The sequence below is a fragment of the Trachemys scripta genome, chromosome 2, assembly GCF_013100865.1.
Source record: "Trachemys scripta elegans isolate TJP31775 chromosome 2, CAS_Tse_1.0, whole genome shotgun sequence".
Taxonomy (NCBI): domain Eukaryota; kingdom Metazoa; phylum Chordata; order Testudines; family Emydidae; genus Trachemys; species Trachemys scripta.
This window is the reverse complement of record NC_048299.1, coordinates 27,290,217-27,303,872: the sequence shown is the minus strand read 5'-3', so window position 1 is coordinate 27,303,872 and position 13,656 is coordinate 27,290,217. Positions and strand designations below refer to the sequence as shown.

The window sequence follows — 13,656 nt, the reverse complement described above, 5'->3', positions numbered from 1 at the left end:
ATACTGAGCTAAACTGAACAGCCTGAAACCAAGTGAACTCAAATAGCAGCTGCCAAAGTGTTTTTTCCACAGCTGCGTTTTTGATTGCATGAACTTGCTGAAAAATCACTTCTTCCCCATGGCTGTGCAAACCCTGCAGAGTTTGATTCACACACAGGTCCACAAAAAACACTGCAGTTTGGACCCCAGGCATTGGGAACAAACAAGCCCCTACAGATTCACTTGGAAATTTAAATTTGTTAAACTCCCACCTCCAAGAAGAACCCTTCCTTTCACAGACAACTGATATCTTTGGAGGGTTGGGGTTATGGGGATAGTTGGGGGCATGGAACAGCTGCTGGGGTGAGCAAGGAAGGCCAGCTGGGAACAGGGAGTTTGATGTCTTCCCAGCTGTGCAAACAAACCTCACACCATGTTCGCCAAACTTTTGTGAACATGGGCTGAAGTTTGATGTTAATATTCACACAGCTCTCACCTCTTTTCATCAGATAAATATTTCTGATCTAGTCATTATCCTAAAAACTTTCACATAGATTACTTTCTTGCATTATGTGTACGTGCACTTGTACACACCCTCATCCTCTCTTCTACTGGTGCCTGCAGTATAACGAAAGTGATGAGTTGTTTACTTTTCAAGATTAAATTTTCTTAAAACCCATCCATGAGACAAAAAAAAATGCCTGCCAAAATTTTGAAAGACAAGACAGCTATGAATAAACCTGCTGTTTGATAGATTCACTTTCATATACAAAGGGAGAAGGTTATCCTATTACCTAGCAACTTACTGGAAGTTTCCTTACTGCAAAATGAAATCTGAAATACCTTTCTAAATGAAATGCTCTTTTATCTTTTCCTAATTACTGAATGGGCTATATACTCTTTTTGTAAACAGTAATTATAAAGCAAGCATTGTGTGCCCATTTATGCTCATAAAGGACATTTTTAAAAATCCCATTTCCTGCTGCCCAATAAAGATTATTATGAGAACAATATTTATGTAAGTCATGCTTTCCCAAAGGGAAAGCTAGATGGGATATGACCTAATGTTCCCAGAGTACTGTAAAACTAATAATGGATTGCAGAAATGGTAGGAATATTTATTGAACTTGGGTGGCCATCAACATAAATGTGGACAGGTTGCAGAAGCTGAAAAAGTCAAGTATCGCCACAGAAGCAATGTAAGTACTGTGATCATAAAGTTATTTATATTTCAATACAACAGTATCATCTGTGGCCATTTCATAGCAAGGCAACTGTTTTGAAAACATATGGTTAAGTCTTCTTTTAAACTGAGCGGATAAGTTCAAGATCTGTTTGAACAGGATAATCATAAAGACAGTGGTTAGCCACAAATCCTTGAGAAACTTCGTTAACATTTTTTTTAATAAGTTAATTTCAAAATCTATGAGATATCATAAAATTGCCTTTTTCCACTATAGGGCTAATAGGAAAATATCAACTTTTTTCCATAGTTACAGTTTTGACAGTAATCACTAGAAATATTATACACTCAAAATCAATTTCTACTTCTTTTAAATTTAGTTTGAAGTCTTAATTTAAAGAAATACAGGATTTTCTCCCCCTGCCACATATTGCGCGTGCGTGTGTGTACTTTGTTATTTTAAAGTTTTAAGTTATCAGCATTTTCCTCCCCAATATTTTTTCCTGACAAATGACTGTTGATGTAGCCAGCCATCTGTAACCAAGCAACACTCCCAATGAAAACCATGCTGCGTGTACCCACTCCCTTTGCACTGTATATAAATGTTCATTCATCCATCCATCCAAATGTGCCCCCCAAACGCCCCCCCCCCCCCAGCTGCACTTTCTCTGGCATATACATCATTGCTCCTTATAAGGCATGTACTTGCACCCTTATGGCACCTAGGTGACCACCCTCAGGAGTGCGGCATGCTTCTTCAGACTGCAAACACCCTTTCTCAGAGGGCACTGCTAGGCACCCTCATCCCTGCGTGAACATAGGCATGCCTTGTATAACCCCTTATGCACACATGCCTGCAACCCATCTGCTCTTTGTCCCCACTCTGACCACATACACCACTCCTTCTCAGAGTGCACCAAAGTAACCTTATGTCAGACATCCACACACACACACACCCACAGATCATTTTACCTACCACACATCCTCACTTGGGACGTGCACCTTTGCACACCCCTCTACCCAGCATAAACATGCATCTCAGACCACACATACTCCTGACAGTTCACATCACATGCCCCTCCGCCCTTTGCTGATCCTTATATTGTCCCCACATCATAGTAGCTAAGCATTATCTCTCAGAACATACTCCCACACTACCTCATAGCACATGTGTACTCATGGAGACATATGATACACATGACTCGTATATACCTACTTGCTGCCCCTTCCAAATGCCTTAGTTCTCCTATTCTACTGGGCTGAACTCCCCTGCTCTAACAACTACATCATACTTTCTCCCTCTTTGATATTATATTAAGTATTTATATAGTGTCGTAACTTTGCCTGATGATTTCCAAAGATAAAAATCATATGCAATCCCTGATTCAAAGGATGTATGATGTTTCCTTTATCACTGATTATTTTAAAAAGTCTGTAAAATTAATTTTTAATTGAATTTTCTCTTCTAAATAATTTAGTGCACTTATTTTCTTTCTTTTAGAAAGCTGTTCTTGATCCTGCGGATGTTTAAATCAAAACTGGAATCATTGCTAAAAAAATTAATAAGACAGTTGACTTCAGTTTCTATCCTCAATAAAACTATAAAAAAGAAATTACTGCCTGAGATTTAAAGTCATCCTGCTCTCTAATTAAAATAGTCTCAAATAGGAGTGTAGTATTTTATGCTAAATGGGGAAAAAAAAACAACGGTATGCTACATAGTGGCGGACATTACTGATGATATAAAAACCTGCCCTGTTTCTTAACCGTAAACTTGTGCAAGTCCACAAAGTCTATTATTTTACTTTATTTTTTTTATTGGTCACACAAGAGCAGCGAGTCAGTGAATTTATTTCCTAACAACCACTCTATTAAGTTCTGATAAACTAAAAATAGAATTATTTTTTCTATTTGTTTTTCCACACTAAAGGAGCAACATTTTGGTTTAAAGAAAGAAATAACAAGCAATTATATCCACTATTGAAAATCGGGGGAAGTTTTTTGAAAGCTGATGATATTCACCATGAAAAAAACAACAAATGATTTAGATAAGCTCTGAAAGACATCTTTAGCATTACAACAAGGTGTATATAGAAATAAGAACCAACTACAGTTACTGTATGCTTAAAGCTGGATAAATGAGCCATGCTCAATTGCCACTGAATATACTTCTAACCTTTGGAATGAACTGTAAACACTGCAAGGATTAGACAGTTCAAGTGAACTGAAGAAAGAAAAATAATTAAAAATCTATTATAGTACCTAGTACTGGTGAGAACTTTGCTTTCCATTTCAGTCAACACAATTAAACCCAATTTCACTTTTAACAGAGTTTGAGTTTATTTTTCTAAAGTAAATATGCTGAAGTTTTCCATTTTATATAGTTCATCAGAATGTAGCTCATCACATATATTAAACCTTTTAAAACCTCATATAAAATTTTTCAGCCAAACTACTGTAAGTGATTCATTTAATTACAGTATCTATCTTCAGCAATGGCAGAACTCCATTGGTTATATACAGAATCTGGTTAACATCATGGAAAAAGAAAGGAATAAAATCAAAGCACAATAAATTGTCTTCTTCCTTTTTCGAGCCACTGAGGCTGTAAATAAAATATTTATCTTGCTTAGCCCAGGTGGCTTCATGGTTAAGGTCATGCCCTTTAACCCAAGTCGTACAACTTGGGTCTCCTTGGAACTTAACATAAGTTTTCTATGTGGAATGATTTGCATCTTACAAATAAAACCTAAAACAGTGTGCACCTTTAAATACAAGAATTATATTTTTCTTATTGCATATGTGGGTCTTTAGGCAGTATAGTCCCTGCTCTATCCTAAAAACAAGCTAAAAAGGAAACTAATATTTACTTTTGACAAATTAGGAGCTGATCCTGTAGCTTTTAGTAGTGCTTAGTAATGCAATTAGTCCCAGGAGCAGTGCGAATAATTGGGAAAAAGGGAAAAAAAAATCAAATAAAGAACTGAAAAAGTAAAATAATAATAGTAATAATAATTCATTTTGGATTAAACAAGATACTTCATTCATTAAACAAAAAGTTTATTTTTTGAGATTTTTAAAAATAAAAAGGTAAAATTCAAAACAAAAAGACAAAAATTGAAACATTTCATTTTGAAAATGCTGAAACAAAAAGTTTCAATGTTGTGTTTCTTTTTTCTGACAAACAATTTTGCAATTCAACATGAATTTGTTAAATATTTCAGTCAACCTGAATCTGTATTTTTCAGCAAAAAAAGTTTTGGAAGAAAACTGTCACACAGCTCTACCCAGGAGTAGGGTTTACTCCCATCAATAAAAGTTACAGAATTGGTTCCTGTGTTCCAATCCTACAAAAATGTACACACATTTAACTTTATGCACCAAGCAGTCCCATTGAAGTTAACAGGATTATTCTCAATTTGTAAAGTAAAAAATGTACCTAACTATTTGCAGCATTTTGGCCTTAGTCAGCAAGATTTTAAGAGTTATTCCTATTGTCTCATAAAGGTTATTAATTTATGATACACATTTTTCAGTCTATTGTTTACTCTCTAAAATATGGTTTAAACAGAGAAGCAACTGTAAAATACTAATAATAAATGTGAGTGGGACGTCCTATTCCCTGAGTCATGCTAAAAATAAGTAATACTTTCAGGTTTAAAAGGTGAATTATTCCTAATTAGAGCTAAGTAATGTTACTATGTCCTCTGGATCTAGCCTAATTAAAATAGCATTCCAAAGGTCAAAAGCTAACTTGCATTAATAAATCATAAAGGCTCATGATTGCAGCTGGCACATTATTTTAATTACTAATAAAAATTATGCTTTAAATGCTATTTTTCATAATCATATAAAATCTGTTAGGATGCGTAGGGTATGAAATATGATGCTCTGTTTTGAATTCTAAAGGAAATTCAGCATATACTAAGAATTTATAACTCAGACCCACGGTATGTGTCTGATGGCCATCGTAATGCAAAGATAGAAACTTTAGAATTAAACTAATTATTTGCAAGCATGATGTTAACACTGCAATAGCTAAACAATCAGTTTTCTCTGGTCACCCATTTTAAGTTAGAATTCAAGGCCTAAAGAACAGATTTCAGGATTTTTGAAAAAGAAAAAGAAAATCAAAACTAAAGCGAAAATGTATGAATTTCAGGAATGTAGGAACTGGTTTACAGTTATACTGAATGACCTGCTTTGAGTATACTACCCAGATATATTTAGCGCTACACAGTATTTTCTCTGTTCTGTGCTACTTGATTATTCACAACAATAGAAAACAGCCATGCGAGTATTGGAATATTCATGTTTTCATGCAATGTGATTGGCAGCTCTGTAATTGTGGTTAGCTGCTTTGACCAAGGTTTCTATAGCAACAGCCTTACTGTCAATTCTTACCTGTTTTCTGGTCATCCATTGTACTGAGCTTAGTCTCGTCAGCTACTGTTAAAAGGTAAATGTATAAGGTTAGCCCAGTTAGTGCCCACACCCTACATGCATACAACATTCCAATTTTCTAAATTAGGAGCCATTGGTAACGTCACACTTCATGCAAATAATATGCAACACTGAGCAAATATTCTTGATAAAAACGGCAGCAAACTAGTAACCATCATGCAATTTGTCAGTCACTTCCATATCACAGGCAGGTGCAATGTTATTTACATGTTAGCGCATCACAACTAGCCAAGGCAAGTCAACACCAGCAATCTTACTTTAGAGAAGGTGGTGAAGGAAGGATTTTAGTTAAGATATCCACAAATATTATAAAGCAAAAAGTACTCCTTGCATTTTATTAATGTCAGCATTTAGAATTTTTATTGTATAAACACTGAAAATCTGCTTATTAAGGTTACTAGATTCTGCACTTCAAAACCTGAATCCAATGACACATCAATGGATAGCTTAGTTAGAAATGTTTTATACCTTCTTGTTTCATCACTTAAGAGATTATGTCCGTAAATGGAATATTTAATTCCCTGTTTTGGTCGGTGCTACAGTATACAGTTTCCACCATACATATTACTGTACGGCCTAAACCAGAAGTGGGACTGGGCCACATTCTCTAATATGCTGCTTCATTTGTATCCCCATTATTTTCAGTAAGACTTATTGTAGACTGCTAGGATAGCAAATAGTCAAGGATACTTATGTTTATTTAAGGTATAGCCTTAAATTGAGAATATGGATCTCTTCCCAATGTCAACTCAATAGAAGTAGTTACTTTTTAAAAAATAGTATTCAGTGGTTTATTTTTAAGTACACATTTTCACCTGCTATGAAATATCTGATAGAGACAAGGTGGTGCAGTAATATCTTTTACTGGACCAACTTTTGTTGGTAAGAGAGAGAGACAAGCTTCAAGTCTGGAAGGAGAGCTCTGTGCAACCTCGAAAGCTTGTCTCTCTCACCAACAGAAGTTGCTCCCAACCTCACCCACCTTGTCTCTCTAATATTGTGGGATGGCTACGGCTACAACAACACTGCATACATATATAAGTATATACTCAGGTATATTCATATACATTTGTATGTTTACATCAAGCAAATTTATAGATATTTACAAACTGTACATACAGGCTGCTTGGCCACTCATGTTTTTATACCACTCCATCACACATACATGTTTAGCTCTGTGTGTCAATCATATATGACAAATGACAAAAATCAATATTTACAACATCAAAAATACATTCAGATAAAGCATTCAAAGAAATATCACTCACTACCTAAATCCATGCTTTTGGATTTTCGTGTTTTAACAAACTCCAACTGACTGGCATCTGAAAATTGCTTTGTGCGTTTTTCTGACATGCTCTGGCGTCCGAAACCCTCTCGCTGGAAGGCAAGCACTGGATCAGCATCTGGACTAAGAGTGCTGTGGGAACGAAAAAAATCATGCAGACATTTATCAAGATCATGCAACCCCCTCATATGCAAAGAAAAGTCTTTATTTGGTACATGATTTCTACCTTCTTTATCTGTTGATAAGGCAGCCAATTTTAAATAAACCACTGATGTAAATGGAGTTGCATCAAGAATGAATCTGGCCTATTGTGTCCACAGCAACAGTGATTTAACAAGCATCAATAATTAAAAGCCTACTAAGCCTTTATGGAAAAAATATGTATATAATCCCTATGCACACCAAAACACATGCAGTAAAAACACACAGAGCTATTAGCATGACAGTGCAGTTTACTTTGACTTTCCATATATATAGGAATAATTTTTTGAGTATTTCTCATTCTTAGTGACACATATGGTTTGTTTTCCAAGTAAGTTTATAGTATAGTAGTAAAGCACAAATGTGTTGTCCTATCTGAAGTCACATGAATTTCTCTGAAACTCTGCAGTTAAAGAATTGGGATGAACCCTTCCACCCCAAAAACAAAACAAACAAATCCAAAATTCTCTTGTGAATTTTTCAGTGTATTTTCTGGATTTAGCCTGTCTAGAAATACTGCCCTATCATTCCCACCATCTTATTTTATTGAGGGGGAGGGGAAGGATAGCATTGATTAAGTCACTGGTGTCTGGATTCAGTTCCTGGCTTTGCCATGGACTTCCTGTGTGACCTTGGGCAAGTCATTTAGCTCTTTATCAAGAAGGGACTGCAATATGTCCAGGAATGTTTGAGGATAAATGTATTAATGCTTGTAGAATGAGGAGGGAAACTAGAGAAAGAGGGTCAAGATTTGGGGATGGATCAAGTTTGGTTTGGCACTAAGTGGCTCAGGAGGGCTACTTAGTGCCAAACCTTGACTGCTAGCTCTTATACTAAAGAATCAATGTGTAAATCTAAGGCTAAACATTCATATACTGTAGTTATGCATTGATTTACTTTGTAGAATATGAATGAGTTTTGGGATATGTGCATGAGATAAGGACAGGTGAATGACTGACAATGGATGTATGCTCACAAGTGACAGCCATGCAATACTTTTCACTTATACAGGCCCTGATCCTGTCCCACTGAAGGCAATGTCCAATGTCTTTTGATGTTAGTGGTGTTGGCTCAGACCCATAGTATTTTACATCTAACTATTGCAGCCATTTCTAAGGTACCTGTCTCTGTAGTACCCAACGCCATGATTTAGCAAAGCATTTAAGCACATACTTAACTTCTTTGTTGAATTAGGGGCTAAGTGCTCTACAAATATTAACAATTTAATTGTCACAATATTCCTGTGAAGTAGGTGTTATCCCCACATTACAGAAGGAGAAAACTGAATTTTTAAAAAATGTATGGCAGTGCAACTGTGAGCTGAATATGGCTCGCATGGGTTTGAGAATATGTTCTCAATTACTTCAATTAAACTTATGATCTGATTATGAGATCATAAATGTCTTTCCAAAGGTCACACAGGAGCTCACAACTAGTATTGGATGAGTTGGTATAATATTAAAGTGAGGAATTCCTTTAGCAACAGCTGTTAATGTGGCTTATGTAAGTTAGAAATGCTCAGTTTCATCTTGCTGAAGAGAATACATTGTGTGCTTCTTTCTTTGCAAGGGCTAAATTTCTAACCCTGTTTGTTTTGGCGGCATACTCCTTTTTTGGTTTGATCTTCTTCGCATAATTGCTTATTTATCCAAGATATATCATATTTCTTTTAAAGCTGAATATCATGTCCATGTAAATTCAGGTTTGTGTATGTTTATTCATTTAAAGTCATATCCACAAGCTAAAACTTTATGATTAAATAAACATTTCAAAAGTAGATCAAGGAGTGTGGAGAGTGGTATGTTCTGAACACAGGTGAGGGGCCAGGAATTCCTGAGTTCTGATCCCAGCTCTTAAACTGACTGACTCTGCTTCTGAGTCCTTGAGCAAATCATTTAACCTCTCAGTTTCTCTTCAGCTTCCCCATCTGCACCTATCATACTTATCTCTCCCTCTGAGCTATTATGAGGGCCAATTACTTAATATTTGTAAAACATGCTAAAAGTTATAGGTGCTACGTAATTACAGTACAAAGAATTACTTTCTCTCTCATCTAGATGCAAAGTACCACAAGTCTCAATTTAATTGAAATCTAGCTTGCTAGAAATATCAGAATGCCACATTATGCTACCAGTTTTAATGTCCACAATAATAAAGAATTTAAATATATTATTAATGAGGCAATACCTATTTCAATAATTAACAAAGACCAACATCATAGCCATTTGAACACATACACTTTCCAAATGTAACTCAAAAGCACATCCATATGGTAAATATCCATACGTTAAAAAGGCAAGAAGCATAGTTGAGTAACTAACACCCCAAAATAGCTAATTTTAATATTTTTCAGCTATGTTAAAGTCACCTTCTTTCTCACATTACTGCAACTCATCACAATTTACTATGTTCTAGCATACTTAACAAATAAGATTTCTGGAACGACAGCTGATTCTTAAAAGAATGTAACCGTCTACTGACCCTCAGTGTTATTAAAATTCCACTTATTAATCCTGTCTTATTGCCCCTTTGTTTTCATAACATTTTCATCAAGGATTAGGGAGATATTGTCAGGCTGGAAAAGCTTACATTTTCTGCGGTGATTCAGAACAGCTGCCATTCTTGTTTGGATAACCCTTCGTCCATATTCTTAGCTTTACCCTTTGAGCCTTCCAGCAATATCATACAATGCACCTTCATTTTATAAATCTTCCTTCACCCATTAGCAGCAGGAAATTAATGCAACAATCTACTTCTGCTGCTATTTATTTTTTTACAAATAAAAAGCATTATATATGAGTAAGGCCCTAAACTGATCTGCTCTTTTCCCTGCAATGGTATCTAAAGACCTCAACAATTTCTCATAAAGGAAAAGATTTAAAGGTTTTTGTACAAAATGAATTCCACGATATCTAATCTATTTTCTTTGCTGTTATTTTCATTTAAGCTTAAAAAGGTATATGAATAGTAAGTTACACTGCAGCAGTAAATGTAAAGAGCATCTGCAGATTTCAAATGGGCTTTTACTTTATGGTATAGGTTCTCCCCCACCCAACCCCCATTCAGCTGAAAAATTCATTCAGAGATAAGTATTACATGACGTCTTAAGTGCTGTTCAATTTAAAAATCTTAGATTTACAGCTCTAAAACCTTTAACAAAAAAGAGACAGATGGACATTTCAAGGGCCCAAATTACAGGTGAGACTTTTCTACATGAAAAGTTGCAATATTAACAGAAAAGCAAAGTGTAGATTGAAAAAAAGTTATTTTTACTACAATCATTAAAACGCTGTTTAGAATCAGCAAGATCAATCCCTAAACATCAACTCAAACATAATATCAAAACAGAAGTAGCTGACTGGTGCAAATCAGAACCAAAGGGCATTGCCACTGCTATTTTATTAAGATATTGCTGACACATTCATAATAGACCCAGGAGATAGGGCTAGTAAGAAAATTCTAATTCTTCACTCTGCTTGTGTTAATTATCACTACACCCTTAGGAGGTGGTTCCATAGAGACAGTCTTTTATTTTGCTCATTGCAGTACATAATTACTAGACTTGCAAATTAATGCACAGTTCTCTTAGATCTGTACTAACAATATGCAATATTTCTTTTATTAAGAACAATAAACAAGTTAATAATGGGACTAATACATTAGCCACTGGAGCTCAGATGTAAAAAACTACATATAAGATCACAGATTCAACCCAACTGGGAGGTTAAACAGGTAATTTGGTATCAATATTTTAAATTATGGGAAATATTAGTATACTACTTCTGCAGTACTTATAAATCACAACACTGAACATCATATTTATCCTAAATATTCAGGAAATCTTAACATGTTAAATGTTATGTGAGCACTAACATATAACCAGCAGGCCTAAATTAATTTCTAAATAGATTATCTAAAAATATTCATTACCTTAAATACACTAAAAGTTGATGCATGTGTGATAAAAGTCTCCTAAATATATACTGGTACACAAAATAAAATCTTCGGTTTTATTTTGCAGATATCTTATTTATAGAGAGAAATATAATTAACATTTTCCATTGGAATTTATCTTTAATGTTTTATAACCTTAAGCTTTTAACAAGGCTGTCCTACAAATGCTTAGATTTTCTGATTAAACGCAAGGCTGGCTCATCTTATAATTTGACTACATAATATTAATTCTGTTAACACAGCTATATACCAGTTTGGTCCTAATAATAGTTGGTAACACTTTTCTAAATGTGTTTTGACACTGCATAAAACTATACTGCTAGAAAGTAAAAGTCCATCAAAATTATCTGCACGGACTCTCTTACTGAAAAAATGGCAATTAAAGGTTTGAAAATGTTGTGGTCTGAATGTTGGGTGACCATATATCCCAATTTTATAGGGACAGTCCTGATATTCGGGGCTTTTTCTTATGTAGGTGCCTATTACCCCTCACTCCTTTTCTGATTTTTCACACTGCTATCTAGTCACCCTATCTGAATGTTAAAAAAAAAAGAAGAAGATTAATATTCAGTGTAGCTAACCATTAAACTAAAGAAAAATAAATTATTACAATTGACTATCGTTTTCATGCTCTGGACTATGGTCTTACCAGTCTGTAGATTCATTAATTGTGGCTTTAGCCCATGCGCCAACATCTGTGGTTCCAAATCCCACATCATCATGGGAGCTGGAAGATGACTGGTCAGAAAGATGTGGTGGAAGTACTGGCAGTCTATCGTCTTCAATAATAACAGTGTCATCTTGTGGCATGTTCACTGTTGGAGACAGCTGGTATTTACCTGTTCAATATGGGGAGGAGAATGGGGGAAGTAACTGTAGATAAAGACCTGAATATTACATATCATATATTCTCCAAATGATAAAATGTCATGTCAAATCTGTCACATCATTGATAAGACTGATGTAACACAATTAGTAAAATTACATGTGACTTAAGAACATAAGATTGGCAGTACTGTGTCAGACCAAAGGTCCATCTAGCCCAATATCCTGTCTACCGACTGTGGGCAATGGCAGGTGCCCCAGAGGGAGTGAACCTAACAGGTAATGATCTAGTGATCTCCTTCCTGCCATCCATCTCCACCCTCTGACAAACAGAGACACCATTCCGTACCCATCCTGGCTAATAGCCATTAATGGACTTAACCTTCATGAATTTATCCAGTTCTCTTTTAAACCCTGTTATAGTCCTAGCCTTCACAACCTCCTCAGGCAAGGAGTTCCACAAGTTGCCTGTGCGCTGTGTGAAGAAGAACTTCCTTTTGTTTGTTTTAAACCTACTGCCCATTAATTTCATTTGGTGGCCCCTAGTTCTTATATTATGGGAACAAGTAAATAACTTTTCCTTATTTACTTTCTCCACATCACTCATAGTTTTATATACCTCTATCATATCCCCCCTTTAGTCTCCTCTTTTCCAAGCTGAAAAGTCCTAGCCTCTTTAATCTCTCCTCATATGGGACCCATTCCAAACCCCTAATCATTTTAGTTGCCCTTCTCTGAACCTTTTCTAATGCCAGTATATCTTTTTTGAGATGAGGAGATCACACCTGTATGCAGTATTCAAGATGTGGGCGTACCATGGATTTATATAAGGGCAATAAGATATTTTCCGTCTTATTCTCTATCCCCTTTTTAATGATTCCTAACATCCTGTTTGCTTTTTTGACCTCGGCTGCACACTGTGTGGATGTGTGAGAACTATCCACGATGATTCCAAGATCTTTTTCCAGATTAGTTGTAGCTAAATTAGCCCCCATCATATTGTATGTATAGTTGGGGTTATTTTTTCCAATGTGCACTACTTTACATTTATCCACATTAAATTTCATTTGCCATTTTGTTGCCCAATCACTTAGTTTTGTGAGATCTTTTTGAAGTTCTTCACAGTCTGCTTTGATCTTAACTATCTTGAGCAGTTTAGTATCATCTGCAAACGTTGCCACCTCACTTTTTACCCCTTTCTCCAGATTATTTATGAAAAAGTTGAATAGGATTGGTCCTAGACTGACCCTGGGGAAAAACTACATACTTCTTACTACATAGAAGTCTGAAAATATACAATCAAGTACTTGCATCCTACTGAAGGAGAACATTAACTGGCTGAGGTTGCGATCCTCAGAAGGAATAAAGTCAATGGGAACTGAAGGGATTCATCACCTCCCGTGATCCAGCCCTGGGTGATCAAGGCCAACATTTTCCAACTTGGTTTACTAACATTAAGAACTTAAATTCATATTCAGATGCCTGAACAAATGGTTTAATTTTCAGAAGTGTTCAGTACTCGTAGCTAGAGCTGGCTGAAAAAATTGAAATTTGGAAAAAAAAATTATAATAAAAGAGTTAAATGAATGAATGAATGAATGAAGTCACCTATGTAGGTGCCCAGATATAGATTTTAAAACATGAATTTATGCACCAAACTTGGAAAATCTCACCCAAGACCTTAATTCTGTTCCCACTGAAGCCCAGGTGAATTTTGACATTGATGTTAAAGGGATCAAGACAGCACCCTGATGAATCAAAG

At 35.5% G+C, this 13,656-nt stretch overlaps 1 protein-coding gene across 14 annotated transcripts in view; it reads right to left on the bottom strand.

The window, feature by feature from the left end:
• The window catches only part of PARD3 (par-3 family cell polarity regulator), a 658,319-nt gene that overhangs the window by 190,379 nt on the left and 454,284 nt on the right, over positions 1-13,656 (bottom strand). For 7 of the 14 annotated variants that reach the window (XM_034760104.1, XM_034760102.1, XM_034760098.1 and 4 more), the window contains 3 exons: positions 11,719-11,908; positions 6,895-7,046; positions 5,567-5,611 (listed from right to left, as the gene is read on the bottom strand). In XM_034760104.1, coding sequence (XP_034615995.1) covers positions 5,567-5,611; positions 6,895-7,046; positions 11,719-11,908 — 387 coding nt within the window. The remainder of the gene's footprint in view (positions 1-5,566; positions 5,612-6,894; positions 7,047-11,718; positions 11,909-13,656) is intronic. The other 7 variants (XM_034760093.1, XM_034760105.1, XM_034760091.1 and 4 more) reach the window with 3 other exon arrangements.